Source organism: Haliotis cracherodii, unplaced genomic scaffold (genome assembly GCF_022045235.1).
Source record: "Haliotis cracherodii isolate W230 unplaced genomic scaffold, xgHalCrac1.p SCAF_5, whole genome shotgun sequence".
Classification (NCBI taxonomy): Eukaryota; Metazoa; Mollusca; class Gastropoda; order Lepetellida; family Haliotidae; genus Haliotis; species Haliotis cracherodii.
The window spans coordinates 42,345,854-42,371,655 of record NW_027266308.1 but is presented as its reverse complement, the minus strand read 5'-3'; the positions used below and the strand labels follow the sequence as shown (position 1 = coordinate 42,371,655).

Genomic DNA, 25,802 nt, shown 5'->3' with positions numbered 1-25,802 from the left:
CCATTGACAAGCCTGAACGTACTGTGCGAGAACACCAGAGTACACGATCATGTTTATATACAGTTTCATTAACTTTTTTTCATAGTGAATGTGATAGGTGTATCTGCATTGGGGTTTATAGCTGCATCAGTGTATTATATCGAAACTGATTACGGTAATTTATCGATTATCTTTATCTTTGATTATATTGTGGACCCGTCAGTATGTTTACCTAAAAATGATCAATTAGAAATTGTACAAAACGTTTGTAGTCCAAGAGGTACTATACACATTCTAATGCTTTGAACGTGGACCACACTCCCTCGTTACAGAGGAGTTTCTGAAGGAAGTCATAATCTTTAGCGTATGCCTGTATAAATTAAACTTAAATGAATTCATTACGGCATCAAAGTGTTTATTGGTAATTTCCGAGACTTGCAAAACACCTCATAATCAAATCACTTGTGTGCATATCAACATGCAGCTCTATGTCGTTACAGTTCAAGATTTGACGTCAGAAACGTATGACGTCATTATCATTGGTCAGTCACGGGAAGAGCGGTGGGTGTACAATGGTCTGACGGTAATTACACCTCCTTTCTCCAACACTCCCCTCACGAATGTGGAAGACGTAGGTAGGAGTGCACGAACAATAGGAAACACGTGTGTCCCGATGTATCCCGACTTGGGAGTAAATGACTTCCTCCTGCTGTATCTACATGACGTCGTCCGTGACGTCATCGTCGTCCTTCATGACGATTCAGCGGGTAGGTATTAGCAGGTGTGTTAAGACTCTTTGATAGCGCAATGATTTTCAACGTAGCGCTACCCTCATTCGACAACACACACTCATAACGAAACCGTATAAATGTTTCGGGGCGGTCGGGTAGCCAAGTGGTTAAAGCGTTCGCTCGTCACGCCGAGGACCCGGGTTCGATTCCCGACATGGTTATTGTCGTGGATATTGCTGGATTATTGCTGAAAGCGGCGTAAAACCATACTCACTCAATCACTATAAATATTTCAATCTTAAAATGTAAATCTAGATCCTTTAGCAAAACTTTGCATCGTTGTTGCTGACGTTATGTAAAGAAGTAACACCGTGAGAACAGACAACGGCGTCAACAACTATCGGACGAGGTATGATGAAGGTCTTTGTTGGCCAACAGAAGATGCTTTATTTAAGAAACTTTTCTTAATTTGATTACTTTTAGTAATTGGTATTATGAATGAATGAAAACCAGACTTTATTCATTTCAACGCATCACAGAATAGACTTTGGAAGCAATTTTGAAATATTTTACCAAAGCTGATTTATTTAGGTGATCAAGATATGTAAAGACTTCCGAACGTATGGTGAAACATCATCTTGGGCCACGGACAAATTTATAAGTGTAAGCGCGAATAATTGAACAATTTAAATATGTCTGATAATTTTCATAGCATTTCATACCAAGGTTTCGTTAACTTTAAAATTTAACATTTCAAGTGGGCCAGAAAAGGAAAACGTTGCAACAGCAGTATTTTAATTATTTCACGTCGAAATCGTTTTGAGTATGGCCTAGAGAGGCAGTAAAATAGTTTTGCAATACATCAAAGTCTTAACAAAACAGGCTTATACCTTTTTATCAATAAAATAAATATTACTGAAAGGGGTTATATAGTAAAACTCTTGACCATAACAAGGCCGTTAGTTAAAGGCCATGATATAACGGATTCGAAGTGAAAGTGAAACTCAATAACACTCTAATTCATCGGCTCAGATGCTTATTCCAATTTCACTCATTTACAAAAATACATTTGATTTTACTGACAGTTTTCTTTTACACTGGGGACACATCAGAAATCAGCGTCAGGTGAACTTTCTGATCAGCCACTCGGCGTCGAGGCTAGTAAATTATCGGTACGAGTGAGCGAAGGATGAAAACTAGCAGATCTGATTTCTGTATGGAAAACGAATATAATCGAGGAAATCCGAATGCAAAAACATTAGGTCGAGCTGTTATATTGTTGCGGATACGTTATAAACACTGTCGTTTATGAGCGCCATGGCATCTACACTCAAAATGATGTACTATCGAGGGTATATTTATGTTCTGTGGTGTTGTTTTGTTGATAAGATTACAATTGACGATTCAGAGTGGCAGAGAAATGATGCCGAATGCTTTAGAAAGCCGATATTTGGTTGGCTAAAAATCCATATGCGGTCAAAGTTCATTCAGGGTTCACCTGACACGACTTTTTTGGAAGGGTCCTTAGATCTTGACGCAAAGAGGCATCGTATCCAAGTTAATCATCTGATTTTAATCGAACCTTGTCACACTACAGTGTCTATATTGTGGACAGTGAAAGGTCGCAGAAGGGTCTCTTGGGCGAAAAATGACCTTGACCTTAATTCACGATGGATGCCACTTGTAGGGCAAAAGATGTTCACCAGCTTTGCGAACACATGGTCTCATTTAAGCTTAAAATGAGTTGCGATTTTATGTTCTGGCTTTTGTGGCGATGATTGAAATCTGATCATTATGATGGATACCACCCAAGGATTGACTTTTAGTGAAAGATCACTTAGATATAAACAACATGACATGACAGATTAACTATAGTAATATCGTAGTGATAAATGTGTTGGAATATGAATTAAAAGTATCGTTATGATAAATAAATATGCGGGCGGGGTTCGCCAGTCCGGCTTAACTCGGCTAGGTACAAGGAGTATAGTCCTGCACCATGACCGTGGAACATATTTATTTTATGAAAAAAAATCTAGAAATTCATACAACAGCAAGTCTAGCCAGCTCAAGCTAGCTCTATTCCACTATTCCGAAATCAGCATAGGGAATTTTTAATTTTATTTTTAGAGTCAAGAAGGATATTGTATAATATAACATTTCAGAGACTATATGTTAGTCTACAAGGAATAAAGTAGAGAATATTCATCCCCGTGTTATCGTAATTCCAACCCTACGATAGTAATATGAAAGAATGAAAATGTGATGAACTGTCAAAAAGATATGTTAATTAAAAAACATAAGGACACGTTGACACCCAGAGACAAATCGGGTCCTCCATTAGGTTGAAAGAACAAATATTGTTCTACGTCACAAACATCTTTATTTATCCTGTTGAATAAATTCTTGTTATTGGAAGTCCTGCCATGAATGGTATGTACTTACAATTAGTGCTCGGTGAAGAGTTTTGGTAACCTTGGTTTCGTCTTTGTACAAGGCACGGTTTCCAATACTCTGCATCTATAGGCGAAATGGTTTGTTACCATTAGGGGCTTATTTACCTTGACATCATTATGGTATTTGTGGAATGGTTTAGTGCAAATACAATTATAGAATGAAAGAGCCCTAGCGCCACGACATCGTTACAGCCCTTGCACTCTCGAACCGAACGATGACGATAGCGCTTTTGGTAATTGATTTATTCAAATTGAACGTGGGTAGCAAATATTAATAGAACACTATTCGTAAATGAGATTTATGAATCATATGTCGTTGTAAGTTACTTCTGTAATACTATTCATTCAAGGCGGAATCTTGACATTGTACCCATGTGGGGAATCGAACAAAGGTCTTCGTTTGACGAACAAACGCTCTAACCACTAGGCTACCCGACCGCCCCTATATATTCTGATGGAAAGAAGTCACGGAACACATAAATACGAAGAGTACCTGACAATGGCAGGGAATTGTCTGACAATACAGTGACCCCCGAGATACTTCGTCTTTGTCTTTGTCTTTGTTTGTTGATATGGGTGTGAGTGAGTTGGTACACATCCTTTACTGGCGTACTTTGCAATAATTCAGCTATGTGACGGCTGAAAAGACAAAACAAACGGACTAAGATCGATACGACCCGTGAGGATCTGGGTAAGAATAGGTCTTCAGCAACCCTTGCTTGCCGTAAAAGGCAAATGACTATGCCTGTCGTAAGAGGTAACTAACGGGATCGGGTGGTCAGATTCGCTGACTTGCAATTGGTTGATGCATGTCTTCAATCCCAATCACGTGGATCGATGCCCATGATGTCAATCACTGGATTGTCTGGTCCAGATTCGATTATTCAAAGACCGCCGTCATATACCTAGAATATTGCCGATTGCGGCTTTAAACAACAAAACGCAGTCTACTAGGGCTGATCAAAAAAGTTCTAAGCCAAACAAAGAAGACCAATTATTGTGCAAGTGTATTTTTCTACATATTCTCCCTGCTTTTCAAAACACTTCTCATTTCGATAGTGAACTTTACAATTTCAGTCAGGAAGAAGTTTTCTGAAGTTTTCGTTGTCGTCAGAGCGTTGTCCACGAAGGTGTTCTTTCAGTTTAGGAAACAGGTGGAAATCAGTTGGTGCCAGGTCTTGCGAGTATGGTGGGTGAGGAAGCACATGGAACCCACATTGTCGCACAGTCGAGAGGTGTGAGAAGAGACATTGTAATGAAGTAGTAGAACTCCAGCAGTCTGCATTCCTCGCCGATTTCTTTTTATGAAATCACCCAGGCGATAAAGCAAATAAGCATAGTAGGCACCGGTAGTCGTCTTTTGACTTTCTAAGTAATCAACAAGGATCACACCCTTTGCACCCCAGAATAAAGTGGCCACAACTTCCTTCACTGATCCCGAAGACTTGAATTTCTTTGGTGCCGGAGAAATGGAATGGTGCCATTCCATGGATTGACGTTTTGACTCATAGTGGTAAACCCATGTTTCATCAACCGTTACTAATCTCTTTTTCAAATGGACGAAATCTTCCTCAATTAGCTCTAAATTTTCTCTGGCAATAGGAGTTTTTTTCTTAATATCAGAACTTAGAAACTTTGGCACCCAACGAGCAGATCTTATTCATAGATCTTATTCATCTGCAAATGTTCATGAATAATAGTTCAAGTGTGTCAATGGTTTAGACCTGTGTCTTCCTCAAGCTCAGAGATGGTATAAATTCTTCTTCTATTTAGTTGATTGAATCGTCATTGATGCAAGCTGGATCATCATCAAGCCTTGTTCTCCCAGCCTTAAACAGTTGCCCAAAGTTCAACCATGAAATAGCTAGGGTACTTATCCCAATACATGTACACTTGTGACATGTATGCAGTCATGAATTTCTTGGGGAGTACTTTTCTCTAAAGTCATAAACTTGATGACTGCTCGATACTCGTTCTTTTCCATTTCAGTGTCCATTTGGACCACTATCACGTATAACTGACTGTCACGTATATACAAACGGCATCAACATACCAAATACACTTGCAATGATCTACTCAAACAATGTACTACATTGACGAGTACACTGTTATGGCCCATCGTTAAAAGTTAGTCAGGCTTAGAACTGTTTGACCAATTCTCCCCGAGCCTGACCACTGTGACCATTTGGTCGCCTCTTACGACCACCATTGGTTACTGGGGACCTATCTTAACCCGGAATGCACACATAGCGCCGTCAATGTGCATATGTAATCAAATACACAAGTTTCTCTTCTTCTTTAGTAATCAACGGAGAGTTACGTTACAAGACTGGAACAACTATATGTACTGACTTACGTCATCCTCTGCCCTGGGCTTGTTGTACGCATGCTCACATAAAGCTTTTTTCACGATCCAAGTGGTCACGTGATTAACATGACGTTCAGCAACCAGCACAATACAATGTTTAGCATCAGGACCACACAGTTATATAACCTTTGTAAGTCCTGGTTCTCGCATAGGAGAGGGCGAACGCCATTATACCAGCCCTCCAATCCAGGGAGCGCTGTTCTGCTACACTTTGTTGGTTCAAGCCGCACTAATCAATATACCAGCTATATGAGGGCGGTCTGTAAATAATCGAGTCTGGACCAGACATCCAGTGATTGACATCATGAGTATCGATCCACGCAAGTGGGATACGATGATATACGTCAACCAAGTCAGCGAGCCTGACCACCTGATCCCCTTAGTCGTCTCATACGAGAAGCATAGTCGCCTGTTACGACAAGCACGGGTTGCTGAAGACCTATTCTACCCCGGCTCTTCACGAGTCTCTGCTACCCAAGTACCCTTGGGTGTCGAGGATGGTTTAAGTCTACTGCCGTGCACGTGCGTGTGTTTCAGATGTGTATGTTGGAGAGCTGGTGGACAGACTGACCACGTGTGGCGCGGAGGTGGAGGTGCTCGTGTACTCCGTCCCAGAACTGACCAGCAGACACCAGTGGCGGCAGACGCTGACCTATGTTCACAAGCTGCTGCATCAGAGTGGGGTCTACTTCCTGCTTGTCGGAACCCGGGCCACCGCCCTGAACACACTAGCTCGGGTAGTTACTGCGTGTCGGCTGATTTGTTTATTGAATATTCCAGCTATATGACGGTTATATATGAGTTTCGCCGCCTGATTCGAGTAAAGTAGCATGACGCTAAAATAGCGAGAGAAAGTATGTAAGTAGTACGAGAGATGGGTATGCTGACGTCACTTCGAAACTATGGATATTTATCGCAATACATTGATGATATAAAAAACTGTATAATCGAGGATGAAAAAATGTAATATTTAACCAAGTTATATGCCCAAATATATTCGAACGAAGCTATATGGGTATATAAACTCTTGATGTCATCCAGTCCTGTTGACAGCATCAGCAATGGGAACTGATAGATGCGTAGATTGATGCTCATGATGTCAATCACTGGATTGCCTGGTCCAGACTCGATTATTTTCAGACCGCCGTCATGTAGCTGGAATATTGCTGATTGCGGCGTTAAACAACAAACCAACCAACCAACCAACCAACCCAACTTACCAAATTCCCATTTCTTTTGGAAAACGGTTTTCGAAGCTTACTTCGTTACCCATGAAAACTATATTCAAAGATGATGACCAGTAAATAACCGTCCTTATAAAGAGATAAGGTTTAGATCAACCAGATAAATCATCAACTGGGTCACTTTTGAAGTTATACACCCCTGTCGTAGTGAGCTCGACTGCTACATGTATTTTACAGGTAAATTCGTTCGACCGCGGATCAAATCGGACAACTAACTTCCGCCACCTCTCTCACTGGCTGGTGCTGACTGATGTCTCTGCCCCTCAGAGGTTCCTGCCAGCCGTAGACAGTTTGGAGAACGTGGTACTGGTGGCTCTTCCTACCCAGCATCAGAGGATTGCCAGGATTGGGGAGTTGGTGGTACGTTTACACTTTATACCCAGCCAGCTATAGAATTCTTACTGACGTTAGACTTATTCTTATTGTCGAAAGACCCGATTTCACCGTGCAGAGTTGTATCCCTTAGTAATTCCAGGATCATTTGATCTGTACATGTATGTACATCTGTACATGCTTAAGAACATACGTTTAAACATTAAACGTGGATATCTTAACCAAATAGGCCAAATCCATAGTTTATGGTATTCATGGAGAATAAACTTTCTCAAATTAACTTTGGTGCGTTTCAGGATTTCCTTGGATCTGGCATTGGTACACGTTTCAACCTGACATCCCAGGAACTTAAAGGCAAGAGTGACACAGAGCTTAAAGAGGATGTTGTCGGATACATTAAGAAAGTGAGCATAGTAAAAGAATCACTTCTTGGTATAGAATTAGAATTTAATATAATAAATAGTGTTGGATAATACGTTTTTGAGTGAGTTGGGTTTAAGGCCGCTTTTTACAGTATTCCAGTCATATCGCGGCATGTCAGCTTAATGTGGGAGTAAGCCCAAAGTAATGCAGGTCTCAGACGTTTACCACTTCGGTGAAACCCACGAGCACGGATATGGTGCTGACAAACCTAGAAACATAATCGGGGCGAACCGGGATTCGAACCCACAATCATAGCGAATCGTTGCGCCTTAGACGATTGGGCCAACGTTTTTAGTGATGGCAAAGAATCGTCTAATTATTTGAAAGTGGTCAGTAAAGACCTTGAAATCCACCTGACTGTAATACTGCAAATATTTCACGGTACGCGCTGACTTTTAAACCGCCTTGTTGAATCTCAGATTATTTCTGTATTATCCATGTTCCTCAGTTGCTCGATGACCCCAAGGACACCCTGAACATGTATACCCTGACGGAGGTGCGACATATGGCGAGGTTTGCAAGGGTACACGCAAAGGACATACCACACAGCGGTCTCAGGAACAAGCTTTTCCCCAATAAGAAGTACAAGTGGAACGGCGTTCGTCTTCTCATATCCACAAAACCGGTATGGAAATCCTCTTAGTGTGTCAAAAATAATTATATACAACTTGACCCGTGAAGATCCGGGGTAGAATAGGTCTTCAGTAACCCATGCTTGCCGTAAAAGGTGACTATGCTTGTCGTAAGAGGCGACTAACGGGATCGGGTGGTGAGACTGCTGACTTAGTTGATGGACGTCTTCCGTGTCCCAATTGCGTGGATCGATGCTCATGATGTCAATCACTGGATTGTCTGGTCCAGACTCGATTATTTACAGACCGCCGTCATATAGCTGGAATATTGCTGATTGCGGCGTTTAACAACAAGCAAAAAAAAATAATATATAAACTATTGAAAAAAGTTACGGACCACCCGATTCTTTCCTATTACGAGAGTTAAACCATTAAGCATGATTAACTATAGTAATGTGAACGAATCGGGTAGTCGTAACATTTTCTATTTGTATTTTATTACTTCCATAACACCCCTCCCAAATTGGATGGGTTGTCCTTTTTTGCTAAATCTTTGCCTCCTTTGAAAACGGCAAATTGCGTTATGTGGGTATAAGCCTGCTTTCACGTGAACAGTGACTCGTGTTTCTGTAGTGAAGCGCAACCAATTTGCGCTAGGGGCACAAAATACTGATAATACCAAGAAGGTGGAAAAGGCTATGGTGCAACTCTAAAAAAAGGTTAAGGGTCGGCGGCTCCAGACTAGGGTCGGTCTGGAAACACACACATACTTTTCATACCTTACCTAGATATTATCAACCATACCGTGAAAACCGCACTGTAACAAATATGATTAATCTTCCTGAACTGACAAATATTATCCAGTAAAATTTTAATATCATGCTCTGTCGGTCGCCCGTCTGTCTGACCTCCAACAAACCTTTGTGAACCATATGAATTTGCTTAACATAAGCTACGGCGTCAAAGCGACAAAGTATTTGAGACGTTGTGGTTCCCATGCTGATTTCCTCCTCAGTGGCCGGGTTACGTTGAGAAGAGCACCGTGGCGAACAAGACCGCCTACAGCGGGATGTGCATTGATCTTCTGCACTCTATGGTGGATGCAGTCAATTTCACGTGAGTTATAGCAGAATGTACAATAACAACCAGCAGTGTTTTTACAGTCTCATGAACCGATCTGAATCCCTGGACCAGAACTGGTTGAGAGTTGGTTGGGGTAAGCCAATGATCATTCGAATGAACTATAAACTCTCCGAGATTGACTCGATTGTTCAATAACATTGTATTTCTGACGGTGATTCTCAGAAGGTGAGTTTTGTTTGTGACATCTTAAAAACAACTCATTACGTCTGTGTTTCAGGTACACAATTGAGGAGGTGGAAGATGGGGAATGGGGGGCCCTTGTGAATGGGTCGTGGACAGGACTTGTTCGTCAGCTGAAGGACAGGGTAAGAGTGAGGGTGTCAGGTTTTACACCGCATTTTCCACCATTCAAGCAATATCACGGCGGGAATACCAATAACCATCTTCCCGAGGCAAGAAAGTTAACTGACTACAAAAGTCCAGTTTCCACCCTTGCCGAACTAGGCTTGTATTATGGAGTTACATTTTTGCTGGACTAACGAGTCTATGCATAGTCCAATCAAAATCGCGCACCGAAATTTAAATCCGGTTCGTAAACTGTCGTGCAGATTTCGGTCGATTGCAGGATTTGCAAAGCATGTGCACCACCAACTCGTTGTCAGCAGATATTTTCCAAATCTTCTCATGTGATTTGATGCATTTCGCGTTTTATCACAATATAGATATTGATTATCGATCAGATCGTCCTGACCGGGCGCAACCATTTTGTGTGAAGCAAACGCAAGTGATACAAGAGGTGGAATCTGATTGGTCCTTAGGAAAGGCTAAGAAGGGACATAATTGGTGATAGCCACTGGTGGCGCTACGATCGAGCCCAGTAATTCCAGCCTAGTTCGGCAAGGGTGGAAACTGGACTTTTAAAATCAGTTAACTCTCTTGCCTCGGGAAGATGACCAATAACGGGCTCCATGTGAGGAATCGAACCCGGGTCTTCAGTATGACAAGCGAACAATTCACCGACTAGGCTACCACATCGTCTTAGTAGGGTTGGTTGTTGTTGGTTGTTTGTTGTTTAAAGCCACACTCAGCAATATTCCAGCTATATGACGGCGGTCTCTAAATAATCGAGTCTGGACCAGACAATCCAGTGATTGACATCATGAGCATCGATCCATGCAATTTGGATGACATGTATCATCCAAGTCAGCGAGCCTGACTACACGATCCCGTTAGTCGCGTTTTATGACAAGCATAGTCGCTTTTACGGCAAGCATGGGTTGCTGAAGACCTATTCTACCCGGATCTTCACGGGTCCGACGGCGTGTGAAGTTGCTCATAATACCAACCTTTGGAATGTCTGGTCTAAACACACACACACACACCACACACACACCCACCAAGGGTTATATCTCAATTTGGTCGCTGACACTCGTTCCCCAGATAAAGGGGCAAAAGACATTCATTCTGGTTTGAAACCTTTTCTTCCATCATTCCGAGACTCCACTCCACGTTATTAACATTCAGGTAATAGACATCGCTCTCGCCGACATCGGTATCCACGCCAGTAGAGACGCCGTAATGGACTTCATCTACCCCGCATACAAAACCGAGGACATTGACATTCTCTACCGTCTCCACAACGAGACCGACCTGAGTCTCAAGGAACTGACCACGCCATTACAACCAATAGTTGTGGTCACCATTGCCGTCTGTCTCGGCGTCGTCACCGTGCTGTACGTCGTGGTGGAGTATGCGGACATCTTGCTGGAGACGAGGTGGAGGCCGAGGCAACTTCCGGTCCTGCTGTGGAAAGCAGTGTGGTACATGCTTGGGTCCATTTTGTCACAAGGTGGGTCTTCATCATAATGCTGCATCAACGGAATACCAGATTGTATCATCGGAATACTATATGAATACATTGGATGGATAGAAGAACCAATGATAAGTTCCAAAAGACTGTGGCGGTGGGGTAGCCTAGTGATTAAAGACACCTTCCTGCCATTGCCGGGTACCCCTTCGTATTTATGTTTTCCGTGACTTCTTCCCATCAGAATATATAGGGGCGGTCGGCTAGCCTAGACCCGGGTTCGATTTGCCACATGGGTACAATGTTTGAATCCCAATTCTGGTGTCCTCTCCGTGATATTGTTATCTTGCGAAATGTGGCACTAAAACCACACTCACTCATTCCAAATGATCCCCACGATCCATTGCTCTGATATGATACCTCGCCTTGTGAAGATGATTTTCAAGCGGAGAGGTATGGTAGCGGAGTTAGAACTAGGTTTTTATGATATTAGACAGTCAAATAAAGTAGTTGCAATTCCTCGCAGGAAAGATTTTTGTACCATGGGCTGTGCTACATTTTTCGGTGTCTTAATATGTTTTGCAAACACTAATTTCTAAAGCGAAGGGAAAAAAAGATGTTACCTTTCTGGTAGTACTAAATGGGAGATAGTAAGTCCTACGTAGGAGATAGTAAGTCCTGTGTGGAAGATACGAAGTCCTACGTAGGAGATATTAAGTCCTGCGTAGAAGATACGAAATACTACGTAGAAGATACTAAGTCCTACGTAGGAGGTACTTAGACAACAAAAAATTCACCGTGGCCCAACTACGCTTCCGTAATTCCCCATATCTGTCAAGCTATAGTTACGGGTCTTGTATGCCGCAGCTGCCTGTCTAGTAAAGTGCTGTTGCCCTCTGTTCACGGTGTGCACGTGTCTTTGGTCAATGCAGTGATATAATTATTTGTCGATCCTTTGCGTGATGTACATTTTCATTTTTCGTGTAGGTGGGTCGTTGCGCCCGAGGTCGTGCAGTGGCCGGATGCTGGTGTCGTCGTGGTGGTTGTTCTGTTTAGTGTTCGCCGCCATGTACAACGCCAACCTCACCGTGTCCTTATGTGTACAGCGCACGGTCACCCCCTTCAGCTCGCTTGAGGAAATGCTCCGCACCAGCGACTACACGTGGGGAATGTTCAACGGATCCATCAACACTCTGCTGTTTGGAGTACGTTGATTACAGCCATGTCATACAGTAAAACAGTCGTTCACATCGTCTAAATCAGTAGTACCATCAACATTGTGATGTCTTTGGTGTCATAATTGGTGTGTGAACTAACTTACAAATTAAGTATTATTCCATTCGTATATGTCGGAGTGTATTATCTTCAAATGATCTGCTATGATATACTTAACCTGAACTATCACTTTGACCTTTGGATATCACAGCGGAAGGTCCAGGCAAATGAAAATACACACTTGAAAACTAGATTTGACTCACAAAATTCAAATGTTATCAAAACGTTACCGGGCTGAATAGTCGCTGAAACATAGCAAACTTAAGGTGCAAAACACAACTTTGATACCCGTATCAAATGCATCACCTACGAATAATCATTTCGTTGTAGTCCCGTCACAGCCATTGCCTCAAAGCTTCTAAAGACTTAAAACGCCACCAGGTACTTCCAGTCAAAACAGGGGCGGTCGGGTAGCCTAGTGGTTAAAGCGTTCGCTCGTCACGCCGAAGACCCGGGTACGATTCCCGACATGGGTACAATGTGTGAAGCCCATTTTTTGTGTCCCCCGCCATGATATTGCTGGAATATTGCTAAAAGCGGCGTAAAACCATACTCACTCACTCCAGTCAAAACACACTACTTCCAAGTCTCAGTGTGGTACAGAGAAAGAGCAACAGTAACTGCCAGTGGAGAAACAACCATGTTTAACAATAACCTTGACCTTTGATAGATATGGCACCAACATTTCATGTTGTGGTATTTTGGAAGATACATGCAACTAAGTTTCATGTCCAGTCGTTGCAGAGTTGCTTCCCAGGAACCTATGGTCGCAGGTTTAAAATTGCCAATTCGTCCTGATTATGTTTCAGGTTTGTCAGCACTTCACCGGTGGGTGTATGTCCAAGACTTTCATCATAGGCTTTTCTCCCAGATCAAGCTGGCACGCTGTGATAAAACTGATATACTGTTCAAAGCTGTGTTAAACCCAACACTATTATATAACATGTCCTCTTCATACATACGAAATGCCTGTAGATCATTAAATTATGATCATCAGCAACCCATGCTGGTCGAAAGAGGCGACCAACGTGATCGGGTGGTCATGCTCGGCGACTCAGTTGGTGCATGTCATCGTATCCCAGTTGCGTAGATCAATGTTCATTATGTCAATCACTGGATTGTCTGGTCCAGATTAAATTGTTTATAGCATAAACAAGAAGCAACCTGTTTAGACCAATTAACCAGAAGGAACCGCTTTCATAAGTCGTGATATGCAGCATTAAACAACAAACAAACACTCTGACAAACATAGGGGTAGGAAGAGCAGTGTGTTGCAATTCCATTGTAGCGAAATATCCGTGGACGCCAGTTTTGGATCATGAAAATAGAATTTCATCGATGCGTCTTTTGATATCAAATATATTAACACGATGAAGCCAAGGACTTTTTAACTATTTGCGATGAGTGTTGATATTATTTATATCAAAGAAACGCTCGGGTGCAATTCTGTTTGTCATCTAAAATCATTCTTCCAACTTTTTAAGTTTGTAAACAGTAATAACCAGTGTGATTGTGATTTCATCTCTCCAAAGTGATATCTCTTGTGGAGAGTAGTTTTGGATGATAATATCTTTTACACTTGTGTTGTCAGACATCGAGGAACCCCTTATACAAAGAGACATATAAGCGGCTGATGGAATTCGCCAAGACAGACCCTGGCATCCTGAGCAAGGATCTTGATTCCCAGCTGCACAGGGTCATCAACAGCAAATACGCCTTTATCTCTGGTAGGAACACGCTGAAGGTCATGGTGGAAAGGGCTCCAAAGGGCGTAATGCTCACCACTGTGGGGGAGACCATACACCCATCAGGGGTGGCACTGGGGATGCCGACTGACTCGCCGCTCCTTCCCGAGCTTGAGTGGGTGTAAGTGGCATGCCAATATTAATTGATTAAGACGTAAATAAGTTGGCGGAATCCTGCAAACTGTTTATAAGGATTTCGGACTGAAAACAAAACAAAAAAGTTGAAAACTGTCTTTGATCTGTAATGTTAATCTTATTCAATGCTCACTTCAAAAGTATTAAGGGCATACATGTTTGGAGGTAAGTGATTGTTTATAGATTTTAATAATATACATGCATTTTTTAGTCCCCTTTTCCCTGGTAGATATAGTAACTGCAGCTACACTTCTTATGGGTTCATGGTTTGTTTCAGAATGAGAAACATCCAAGAAACTGGTATCATGCAGCACTGGGACGGCCTGTATTGGAACACGACTCCGACAGCCACAACTGCCTTTAGGCTAGGGGGAGAACCATTGCCTCTCACAAAACTTACCAGTATTTTCTTAATTACTGGCTTTGGTCTTTCTACAGCTTTGGTTATGTTAGTAATTGAATCAGTGTTTCAAATAATACTCACCAAAGCAAGAAAAAAGTGAATATTTTTGACAAAATCTATACCAAATAAAACCCAATCTCAATAAAAACAGACCTTAGTTCTCACTACCGCTAAACGAAGATCTGAAGACATCTCATTAGGGATCATGTAAGAACGACCTTTCATCCGACCAATCAGAGCGTCGCTTACCAGATTATGAAAGTGACAGTCGGAATGTGATTTCTAATCATGCAACCTCGAAAACTTTAATGTGGGGTATTCCGAACGATAGTTATAGGTTTAACGACTGAATCCTTACAATCTAGACCATCTATTAGCCATTCCAAAATGTATTTTGTTCAGGTTTCAAATTTGTAATTGAGAATTTGTCAAAATATGTTTCGAAGCGTAGTCACCAAGTTGAAATTAGTGCCGTAAAGCAAAAGAAAGCTGCCCTCTGATTGGTCATTCCATTGGTCGGTCAAAGTTCGCGCAAGGTCGGTCTGACGTGACCTGTAATGGGATGTCCTCAGATCTTTATTTAGCGGTAGCGAGAACTAAGATCTGATTTTAATGAGATTGAATAAAACCTCTCCTGATATGTTTGTGTTGATGTTTTTTCTATAAGTGTTTGGGTAAACCCCAAAGACAAAATATGAATTGATCATCAGGCGAATACATCATTTACGATACATATTATACATATATATATGTTTCTAAGGCAGAGTAATGCTAGGCTTGTAAAATGAAATGGAATTTTCACAGAAAGGTCATAAGTTATGTATGCTTTGCAAAGAAGTTAAATCCTCCAAGACTAACCTGGCTAAAGTGTAAAAAAAGGTTGTCTATCCATGCCAATGCTTCTTCTTATCCTCATGATTTTAATTATAACACAGTACTCTACAACTGTTCCAACTACATCACTGTGGCCAGTTCTTAGGCAGGCAAACGTTGGGAACAATCATCCCGATTATATCTTTTCTCTTTTGGCCGAGATGCAGGGTCTTGTCTTGCGTGTTGGGCCACCTCAGGGCTCTCTGCTATCCAGTTGTCATTGCAAGTCAAGTTCTAGGCCGAGATGCATGGTCTTGTCTTGAGTGTTGGGCCACCACAGGGCTCTTTGCTATCCAGTTGTCATTGCAAGTCAAGTTCATAAAATCAATTACCACTCAGAAACATAACAATACATGTATGGTAACGACAATCACAAACAGAACTAATGCAGAAAATGCATGTTGTTTCACAGGTATTATTTAATTCAGTATCAAATGTACTAACATACACACAAGATGTACTAGTAATTCTTTTGTAATTCTTGCATAAATAGTTAAAAGAATGAAACAATTTACTTACTGTATGTATAGACAGACATATAAATTATGTAAGACTACATGCAAGCTGATGGGCAATTATTGCATTATAGTGTCATGCTAACTTGGTCAATTTCTCACTGACTTCCCACAACTTTTTAGCAACACCATCATCATTTGATACTTGATGCCATGGTTCCATCTTACAATTTCCGTAATATTTTCCTGTTTCATTTGCTACTTCTTCGGCAATGCTGCAATATAAAACTGTTTGACAACCCTCAAAATTTGTGCGTGCACCAAGCAGGAAAGCCAATGGTGTTAATAGAGACTTAATGAACCCTGGCACCACATGTCTGCTGATGTTAGACATTACCATTCCTGGGTGCACGCAATAAACAGAAACGTTGCTACCATATAACTGCCGGCTTAATTCCCTTGAGAAATGAACATTTGCTAATTTGCTGTTGGCATAGCTCTTAGACTTGCTATAAAACCGCTCACTTTGGAGGTCATCGAAGTCGATAGTTCCTCTCTTATGAAGAGATGACGTAACAACAACCACTCTACTTGGTGCAGATTTCTTTAACATGTCTGTTAGCAAATTCGTCAATAAGAAATGACCAATGTGATTAACACCCATCTGCATCTCAAAACCATCTTTGGTTTTTGTGTACGGACATTGGAAGACTCCAGCGTTGTTTATTAATACGTCTAATCTTTGTTCTTCTTTCTGCAAGCTATCAGCAAATTTCTGGATAGAGTCTACTGACGCTAGATCAAGGCACTTTACAACCAGCTCCCCGCCTTGCGTGCGTCTTCGGATTTCGTTGACTGCTTTCGTTGCTTTGCCAACATCTCTACATGCTAAAATCACCCTTGCGTTTCGTTTGGCTAACTCCGAGGCAGTAGACTTTCCGATACCACAGTTAGCACCCGTTATCACTACCGTCTTTCCTGTCATCATTGCCTTACTTGGACATATTTTCGCACTGTTCACGATCCTACGCAGGACCAGCAAAGACACGGAAACACCACTTGCGACCACAACCCAGAACCACGCCATGTTTGTTTACATCAGCCTAAATCGGAAATAACAACAATATTGATTGGCTGAACGTTTTTGCTTCTGCCCAATCATTTCACAGAGCAGACGAACTCAAAAGGGCGGATAACTCTAATATCAGTGAATGAGCAGGGTGAAACAAAATGTTTGCTAACAAAGTTTGGAAAACGTTCGTCACAGGTACGGCGAAAGTAAATTAGTTCATATGTGATAAAGCTGTTTTTCTATATAGATATTTATTTGTTTTATGTATATGTTTACTGAACATTAAATGAAAATCCGTAAAATGTGATACAGTTGGCAATGTCAGAGCCTAGGCTACCAGTACCAGAGGTCAAAGTCCATAATTATGTCCCTCATTGTCGTACTCTGAGAAAACGAGTTTGTGGGGGTCGGGGGGATTTGTCATCTTCTGTTAGGTTTTATCAGCCTATACTATATCTTAAAATTTAAACAATATTTGTGACCAACCATGAGATAAGGGACCTTGAGTTATGGGTGAAAAATCACATTATCTCATTATTTTTTTAAACAACACTATCAGGAAAACAAAAATATAATACACAATATACAAAAAGGGAATAAGACGATATTTTTGCTGTACGTTCATAGGAACAAGAAGTCGAAGTCAGTTACAGTATGTTGTGAGAGCCATGTGTAGTGCACAGACTCCCAAGTTCGAGACTCTGAACGTCACCAGACCAAGGGACATGGTGATTCAGGTCGAGCTGAACAGACCTGAGAAGCGGAATGCCATGAACCAAGCTTTCTGGAGGTACTGTTGTTCCTATTGCTCATTTACTGCACATATGTATGTTTTCCTGAAAGAAGTTAGTTTCTGTGTCGGATTGCAAGATCTGTTTTTCATATCATTAAGGCTCAAGTATCTATGAGAGAAATTTTAGATATGTATGTTAACAGTAGTTACATGTATGTATGGTTTCAGTTTCGTATCCAATACGCACTCCTGCTTTGTCTGTTTTATTTGTATTGTTTTTTAATTTTTCATTAAACATTTTGAAAGTGTACACATATTTGTGCTTGATAATATAGGTTTTATCAACAGTAGTTATCAGCACATGTGTATGAAACTATGTCTCATCCTTACTCATTACAAATACAGTTACGTATTCTATCATAAACTGCAGATGGCAAAACAACACCAGTTATAACTTTTTTTAGTTCAGCAATTACAAAAAGGTCCAGTGAACATAATTGGTTGCTGACTCTGGTTCTCGCTTCAGAGATCTTGCAAGCCTCTTCGATCCTTAGGGTTAGCTATGTTGGTTACCCCCAACTCTCTCCTTAGCCCTTGGATCCCCTTTCCGATCAAGCACCCATTTACGATGATTGGGGTTAGTCACCCCTTTACGATCCTAAGGGTTAGTTGTTAGGTGGGGTATGGGTTGGCTGTCTCTTTTAATGAACAGTCCATTATAATTTGAGGATATACATTACAATTTTTATCAAGTTTCGAGTTTTGTGTTGAAAATGGCCAATTGAAATCTGAAAAGGGCGCCTGGTAAGGTGTCCTACTTCAAATAATTATTACTAATTGTTATAAGTAACACAGATTTTTATCAAACACATCTATTCTATTTGCCTCAAACCTTTGAAAGCTATATGGTTTAGGATTATTCATACAACAAGAAGATGAATTAATCTGGTCTCAGATATGAATGACACATGCTTATAAATGGCCGCCCTTATCATGCTTGTGCTCATACAAATGAATGGAGTGAGTCGTGGAGCCATTCGGGTTTTCTCCAGTCGTATTTGAATCTAGGAACCACCTCAATATTTCATTCTTAAGGTTTTCGATTGACAACGTTCCCTTGACTTTCATGCTACATTTTAAACACTGTTTGCGATTTGCTGAAACTCAAGAAGGAATTTGTTTCCTACAGAGAGATGGTCGAGTGCTTCAACTACGTAGCTGGGGACAGTGAGTGCCGTGCTGTTGTGCTGACCGGCGCCGGGAAGACCTTCACTGCAGGTGGGACATCAGTGTGCAGGTTGCCTTGGTCACCGATAAGAATATTTTTATTTTGAACACCAAACTTTTTGACAGAGAATACTTATTCTAACTTTTCAGAAAGACAGTCCTGTTTTCTCAGGCCATGAGACTTCTACTGTTTCTTGCCTTGTGGCTGCAGGTCTGGACCTGGGAGACTTTGCCAGCATGGACATGATGCAGTCTGATGCTGAGGTGGGCAGGAAGGCCTTCAAGATGCGCCAGGCCATCCATAGTCTCCAGGAATCCTTCACGGTTATTGAGAGGGTATGTATCCATGTCTTGGTGGCCCAGCATAATACAGCAGGAATATCGCTGAAAGTCACATAAGACCCATACTTGCCACTCACCAGCAGCATCTTCCCGAGACAAGTGAGTTAACTGACTATAAAAGTCCAGTTTCCTCCCTTGCCAAACTAGGCTGGTATTATGGAGTTAGATTTTGGCTGGACTCACAAGTCTATGCATTGTCCAATCAAAATCGTGCAATGAAAACAAAATTCGGTTCGTAAACTGTCATGCAGATATCAGTCAATTGGATTTCAGGATTTGCAAAGCGTGTGCATTCGTTGTCAACAGATATTTTCAAAATCTTTTCATGTTTTTAATCAAGGTGCTCATGTGAATTGATGCAGAATCAAAGATGGGATATTGCAGGGCAGAAACATATTGGTAGAGGGCACAGTGAATGTTATGTTATTTATGTCCAACCATGAAATACGAGAGAATCTGCGTGAGCTGGTTGTTGAACAGTTTCTGTTATTATTCACATGTTTTCACACTAATATAATTAACTTTTCCTTGTGTTCATTGAAATTCCTGCATTCTGATTAGCTGAATTGGTCACGTGTTATTGCATTCATTTCCCACCGAAGCGGACTACTTTTATTACTACGGAATGTCGGGGAATCCTAATATTACATGCAAGGGAATTCCCTTTCTGCTCACATGTATCGCCATGCACTGAGCATTTAGCGAAATTCATGCATATTCCTTGTCCATACAACCCTTGAGACCGAAGGCAGAGAAGGAATGAAACAGGAAATGTTCAGACACGCTCGCCTGTTTTCGTCCCGCTCGCCTCCTTGCCACAACTTTCATTTCTTCAGGTTTCATTTCTAACTAGCATTTTTCCAACTGGTTCTTCCTGTTCACAGGGAACTAATGTTCAATTCTGGCGGTAACTGACTATGTCATTTGAAACAGCCGCCTTCTCCCGGACATATTTGTTCCGGCTCCTTACAGTCTGGCTGTTGCAGTTCTTCTCGCCTCTTTCCTTGATTGACAGGTCCTATGAACTTTGTTTTTAATCCTACTCTCGGTTGATTGGCTACTGACTGTGTGGGCGTGTCAAGTTATGTGCATAAATTAAACAATCACCTGATTCATGTCACGCCACAGTATGTATTCCTACAATGTTTATCAATCTTGTCATTTTTGTCTGCTTTTATATAAACAACTGTTTTTGGTTAAACTATTATATGTTTTCGTTGTCGAATTTAATAATAAGCAATGACCATGTATTTTTTTCAGTTCATTGAGGTATGAACTATGCGGATTCATACAGTTTGCACATAGTTTTTTCGATTCATACCTCAATGAACCGAAAAAAATACACAGTCAATCCTTAAATAACTTGTTATGAAATGTATTGTATGTATAGAATGCAGGGTTCATAAATCAATGTAGTGTACTGTATCTCTGTATCACTGAACTACCAATGGGTATCTGGCTTCATGAGAACTGAGAGTTTTTTGTTGTTGTAAAGGCTCTTGTTTAATTGACCTTGTATCAATACTGAGACTTTAACTTAACAATAGCCATATATATACCTGTACAAATTACCATGTTTTCCTCAGCATACAGTACTAGCATCAGAGTTTTTCGTTCTACAATATTATCGGTCTTTAACTATGCCTGTGGTAGTAAAGTTATGATAGATCCATAACTATTGATGGAGCCATTAAAAGGTAATGGACCCATGAAGATCCGGGGTAGAATAGGTCTTCACCAACCCATGCTTGCTGTAAAGGTGACTATGCTTGTCGTAAGAGGGGACTGGGTTGTCAGGCTCACTGACTTGGTTGATGCATGTCATTGATCCCAAATGCGTGGATCGATGCTCATGATGTCAATCACTGGATTGTCTGGATTGACTCGATTATTTACAGACCTCCGTCATATGGCTGGAATATTGCTGAGTGCGGTGCTAAACAACAAACACACAGTAGAAACTAGGCTTTGATATAGGCTAGTGGACACACTTGCCTCGGGAAGATGGATACTGTATTTCTGAGTATGTTTTCCTACACCAGGGTACTGTATTGGGACTGTGGGTGCCTGTATTAGCTGGGTACCTGGCTCCATACAGGATTGTGGATTGTATCTGGGTACTCCCTTGCCCCTCTCCGCTACACTTACATTCCTCCTGTGCTGTTGCAGTGTACCAAGCCAGTGATTGCAGCTATGCATGGTGCCAGTGTGGGTGCAGGTATTGACATGACGTCCGCCTGTGATGTGCGATACTGCACCAGCGATGCATGGTTTCAGATTAAGGCAAGGAGAAACAATTTCTTTCTTATTCAATGAGGGAGTTCATATTTATTTATCTATTATGTCTGTTCTATCTCATATTTCATCTTTAAAGTTTTGAATTTACATTACGGTGTTCCATATTTACAAATGCATTTGGTCCACGCAAGTGTTTACCTCAAGTATACACATGATGAAAAGACATATTATTCTTGCTTTCAGTCTCGGTTTGAAAATGTTTAAGGTGAATTTGAAGGTTTCGGGAAAATGTGTTTGTTAACCATACATGCATCCTCTACATCACCAGGGCTTGCATTTCGGTAAACCTACACTAATCCGTGGTTCCTTTCCAGTTACGGTAATTTGAGTTTGCAAGAACCATGGGAACGGATCCAGTGGCTAGTGTAGGTTTACCGAAGTACAAGCCCAGGAGATATAGAGGTTAACATGCATGTGGCCACGTTAATATTGATTTTCTCTGAATATTTATTGAAATGAAGTGTTAAAACAGTACATCACTTTGTCCAGGAGGTGGATATTGGCCTGGCGGCAGATGTCGGAACACTGCAAAGGTTCCCCAAGGTGGTGGGCAATGACAGTCTGGTGAGGGAGCTGGTCTACACTGCCAGGAAGTTCTATGCTGATGAAGCTCTTGCCATTGGCTATGTCAGGTCAGCAAGTACCTTTCTAAGACAGGGATTGTGTGCACCAATCTTCCTGAGGCATTGACTCCAAAAGTCCAGTTTCCACAATTGACAAACAAGGTTGGAATTTCTGGACTCAATTGTAGCGGCACCAGTGGCTATTACGAGTTATGACCTATCAGATTCCACCTCTCACATCACTTGCATTTGCTTCAAACAAAATGGCTGCTCCTAGACAAGACGATCTGATTGATGATCAAGATCAATATTGTATTAACATTGGTCTTACCTTTCGAAGTGCAACAAATCACGTGAGCACATTGATTAAAAACATAAAAGATTTCGAAAATATCTGTTGATGCCCAGTTGACGGTACATATGTTTTGCAAATCCTGCAGTCGACCAAAATCTGTATGTTGAAATCAATGTTGTTTACATCCGGATGTCGATTTTGTTCCGTGAATTTAATTGGACTATGCAGAGACGCATTAATCCTGCCAATTCCAGGTTAGTTACTCAAGGGTGGAAACTCGACTTTCTTGCCTCGGGAAGATGTTGTGCCATAATCACATCTTCACTTCAAGCCTAGGCTGTGATATTGTAATTTCTATCTCCCGCAACATGTTTTACAGGAAGTTTTGAAATGGACTCAAATTTCTGTGGCAACAACTATGATTTAGACTGGAAATGGCAGTAGTGTTCGTTTCTGGAGCAGATATTGACAACCATAAAATAGTTTTCACCAAACCAAAATAACTCAACTCACTCACTCACCTTTTGTCTAAAGGGATCCTTTCTATCCCAAATAGTTTTCGTACAGTAATCTTCTCCAGGTCAAGGTACTAACAAATAGTGCTCTGTTTTGCAGTCGCATATTCCCCAATAAGGAAGTGATGGTGGAAGGTGCCCTTGATTTGGCCGTGCTTATTGCAAGCAAGAGTCCCATAGCTGTACAGGGCTCCAAGGTCAGCCTGGTGTATTCCCGGGATCATGGAGTGACAGAAGGCCTGGAACACATCGTAAGTAATAGGGAACTGATGGAGTCAGTTACGTGCCCTGTCATCCATCCTGTTAGCTTTCAGGAAAGTCTGTTTAGAGTTGGTTTTAGAAATAGGTAAATTTGGTTGATGTAATTCAAATTTGTAAAATTCAGATATGCTTTATAAAAATATAAGTCTACAGGTGTATGTAGAAGCATCTCACAACTTAGGAATTTCAAAAGTATTCAATAAAACTTCAGTTAATGAAGTGAGAACTCTATTTTAATGCACTGTTATACTTCACTTGATGATGCTCAAGCAGTCAAAGGGTATCTTGAGTTTCTTGGTTTTTATCAACATATAACAATTGGAGCCAAATGATAATGAATGAATGTAAAGCCAAACTCGACCTTCATACTGGTTAGAGGTATTGATTGCCCAGTCATCAAAGGTGCGCAATAAGCTGTGCAGAGTTGCGTCCCTTGGGCTTGTCAGAAACCTATGATTGTGGGTTCAAATCCTGGTTCACCTCGATTATGTTTCTAGGTTTGTCAGCACCATGATCATGGGTTTCACCAAAGTGGCAAACATCCAAGACCAGCATTACTTCGGGCTATCCTTCTACATTAAGCTAACACACTGTGATATAACTCAATCTCATTAAAATCAGATCTTAGTTCTCGCTTCCGCTAAACAAAGATCTGAGAACACAATTTCATTCAAATATCCCCAGAAATATTCATGATACCTAACTTTTTGGGTTCAGTATATTTGCACCACATTGGATCCCTGTGTCAAGTGTGTGTCGTAGAAGTTATAAATATGTCCTCGGGCTAAAATGGAAGTACTAATTCAGAGCTTCAGGTTGGTATATATTTATAGATAAGGTGACCCATTAATTAGGAAAAGAAAAAATGAGTCCAGGAATCCATGGTATAAGAAATGAAAGGTTATTTATACCATGTATACAGTTTAGTCAAAGTTACAAGTAATTGACCAGCACCCCCAAGAATGTAAATCACTGCAAATGAAGTAACGGTTTTATTGTTTGATTGTTTTTCAGCGTGTATGGAACCAAGGCATGCTTCAGAGTGAAGATGTAATCAAATCAGCCATGGCAGCAATGCAGAAACAAACCCCAACTTTCTCCAAACTTTGATCTGTTGACCAAGACATTGACCTCATAATGACACTGCAATAAATGTGCACAAACATCAGGGATTCATGAATCAGTGGAGGATGAACTGTTGTACAGGAACAGGTCACTGCACCAGACATAATATGAAACGACTCATTGATTTCTCCCCAAATCCAGTTGTATCAAATATAAACCACAAGTCTGAAATAAGTTGTGGACCTGTTGGATATTTTATTATGCTGGATGTGCCTACCTCTGTAATATAAATCAAGTTTTGGACATGTTACATCCCTCTGTTTGTTGGAAATAAAAAGATGCTTGTAGGGAAGCCCAGGGGATCATGTGTTCATCCTGAAGCCTGGATTCTCCCTTTGGTATGATGTGTAAAAGCCCTTGCTTCTTGGCATGTAGTTGCATTACTGGGGAAAGTGAAGACACATAACTCACCATGGATTTTGTGGTGCTGCATCTGGAGTCACCATCAGGGAGACTGGGCTTGTGGAGTTGAAGAAGCAGTTGTTGTTGTAGTTGATTGCAGAAGTTAGTCAGCATTGCCATGGCATATCCTTTAAATGCATTGTTTGAACAAAGGTTTGTGTTTCTCACCCGCTATTATATAACCATACAAAGGGAACATTTATATCATATTTATATCCCGATATTCGTGTCAGTGCTTTTGAAATGTTGAATATGAATGTGAGTGGATTGGTTTTCAATAAATTATTTTTGTACATATTTATTGGTGTATTTTTCTTCTATTCTGTACTTCAGTATCAGTACATTCTCAGAGAGGTCAAAAGTATGGAGGGTTCTTAAGGTCATTGTTTCTTAATTGATAGTTTGCACACAAACAATTAGGGACAGTGGGATGGCCTTTTGGTTAAAGTTTCCCTCATCACCAACCGGACGTCTAAGTTCGATTTTCTGCATAGAAACCATGTGTAACGCCCACTTCTGGTGTCTCCAGGTGTGATGCTGTGATGACATCAAGCCATACTCACTCACTCACTCACTCACTACAAACAGAACCATGAAGATCCAGTGTAGAATAGGTCTTCAGCAACCCATGCTTGCCCTATAAAGGGACTATGCTTGTCATAAGAGGCGACTACCAGGATCGGGTGGTCAGGCTCACTGACTTGGTTGAGGTTCATGATATCAGTCACTGCATTGTCTGGTCCAGACTCGATTATTTACAGACTGCAGTCATATAGCTGGAATATTGCTGAGTACAGCGTTAAACAACATTCAAACAAACAAACTTGACTGCAAGGTAGACATTCGTTCACAAGGTATGGTGATGAAGCATTACATTATCAATCCGGTCCATGTTAATGGTCACACTGCAATGGTATCCCATGATGGTACACCAACTTGCTTGAGTGAGTGAGTGAGTGAGTTGAGTTTAACACTGCTTTTAACAGTATTCCAGTTATATGACGACGTCAGCTCAATGTGGGAGGAAAGCCCGAAGTGATGCAGGTCTCAGACTTTACCACTTCGGTGAAACCCACGAGCACGGCTA

The 25,802-nt window shown here is 41.1% G+C and overlaps 2 protein-coding genes and 1 pseudogene across 2 annotated transcripts; 2 read left to right on the top strand and 1 right to left on the bottom strand.

The window, feature by feature from the left end:
* Nucleotides 1-457: 457 nt before the first annotated feature.
* On the top strand, nucleotides 458-14,701 carry LOC139443692 (glutamate receptor U1-like). The gene is made up of 11 exons (XM_071224629.1): nucleotides 458-746; nucleotides 6,072-6,271; nucleotides 6,956-7,138; nucleotides 7,408-7,515; nucleotides 7,983-8,159; nucleotides 9,122-9,222; nucleotides 9,467-9,554; nucleotides 10,714-11,038; nucleotides 11,984-12,201; nucleotides 13,863-14,137; nucleotides 14,429-14,701. Exons 1-11 carry the CDS (start codon nucleotides 458-460, stop codon nucleotides 14,652-14,654), a joined length of 2,190 nt encoding a protein of 729 aa, XP_071080730.1. The 3' UTR covers nucleotides 14,655-14,701.
* Nucleotides 14,702-15,228: 527 nt separating this feature from the next.
* LOC139442653 (retinol dehydrogenase 14 pseudogene) lies at nucleotides 15,229-16,969 on the bottom strand (annotated as a pseudogene).
* A 104-nt stretch (nucleotides 16,970-17,073) lies between these two features.
* Nucleotides 17,074-24,424, top strand: LOC139442654 (delta(3,5)-Delta(2,4)-dienoyl-CoA isomerase, mitochondrial-like). Its single transcript, XM_071223514.1, has 8 exons — nucleotides 17,074-17,149; nucleotides 17,582-17,744; nucleotides 18,877-18,965; nucleotides 19,126-19,250; nucleotides 21,426-21,539; nucleotides 22,044-22,186; nucleotides 23,028-23,178; nucleotides 24,203-24,424. The coding sequence occupies exons 1-8, from the start codon at nucleotides 17,113-17,115 to the stop codon at nucleotides 24,296-24,298; spliced, it is 918 nt and encodes a 305-aa protein (XP_071079615.1). The 5' UTR covers nucleotides 17,074-17,112; the 3' UTR covers nucleotides 24,299-24,424.
* Nucleotides 24,425-25,802: the final 1,378 nt, after the last annotated feature.

What these genes read in the sequence shown, in the direction of transcription:
- LOC139443692 (XM_071224629.1), top strand. Translation starts at nt 458, where the DNA reads ATGCAGCTCTATGTCGTTACAGTTCAAGATTTGACGTCAGAAACGTAT. An exon ending in TTCGTCAGCTGAAGGACAGG is followed by an intron (nt 9,555 to 10,713) that starts GTAAGAGTGAGG and finishes ATTAACATTCAG; the next exon opens with GTAATAGACATCGCTCTCGC. An exon ending in CTTCCCGAGCTTGAGTGGGT is followed by an intron (nt 14,138 to 14,428) that starts GTAAGTGGCATG and finishes GGTTTGTTTCAG; the next exon opens with AATGAGAAACATCCAAGAAA.
- LOC139442654 (XM_071223514.1), top strand. Translation starts at nt 17,113, where the DNA reads ATGTTTGCTAACAAAGTTTGGAAAACGTTCGTCACAG. An exon ending in TTGGAAAACGTTCGTCACAG is followed by an intron (nt 17,150 to 17,581) that starts GTACGGCGAAAG and finishes GTACGTTCATAG; the next exon opens with GAACAAGAAGTCGAAGTCAG. An exon ending in ATGAACCAAGCTTTCTGGAG is followed by an intron (nt 17,745 to 18,876) that starts GTACTGTTGTTC and finishes TGTTTCCTACAG; the next exon opens with AGAGATGGTCGAGTGCTTCA.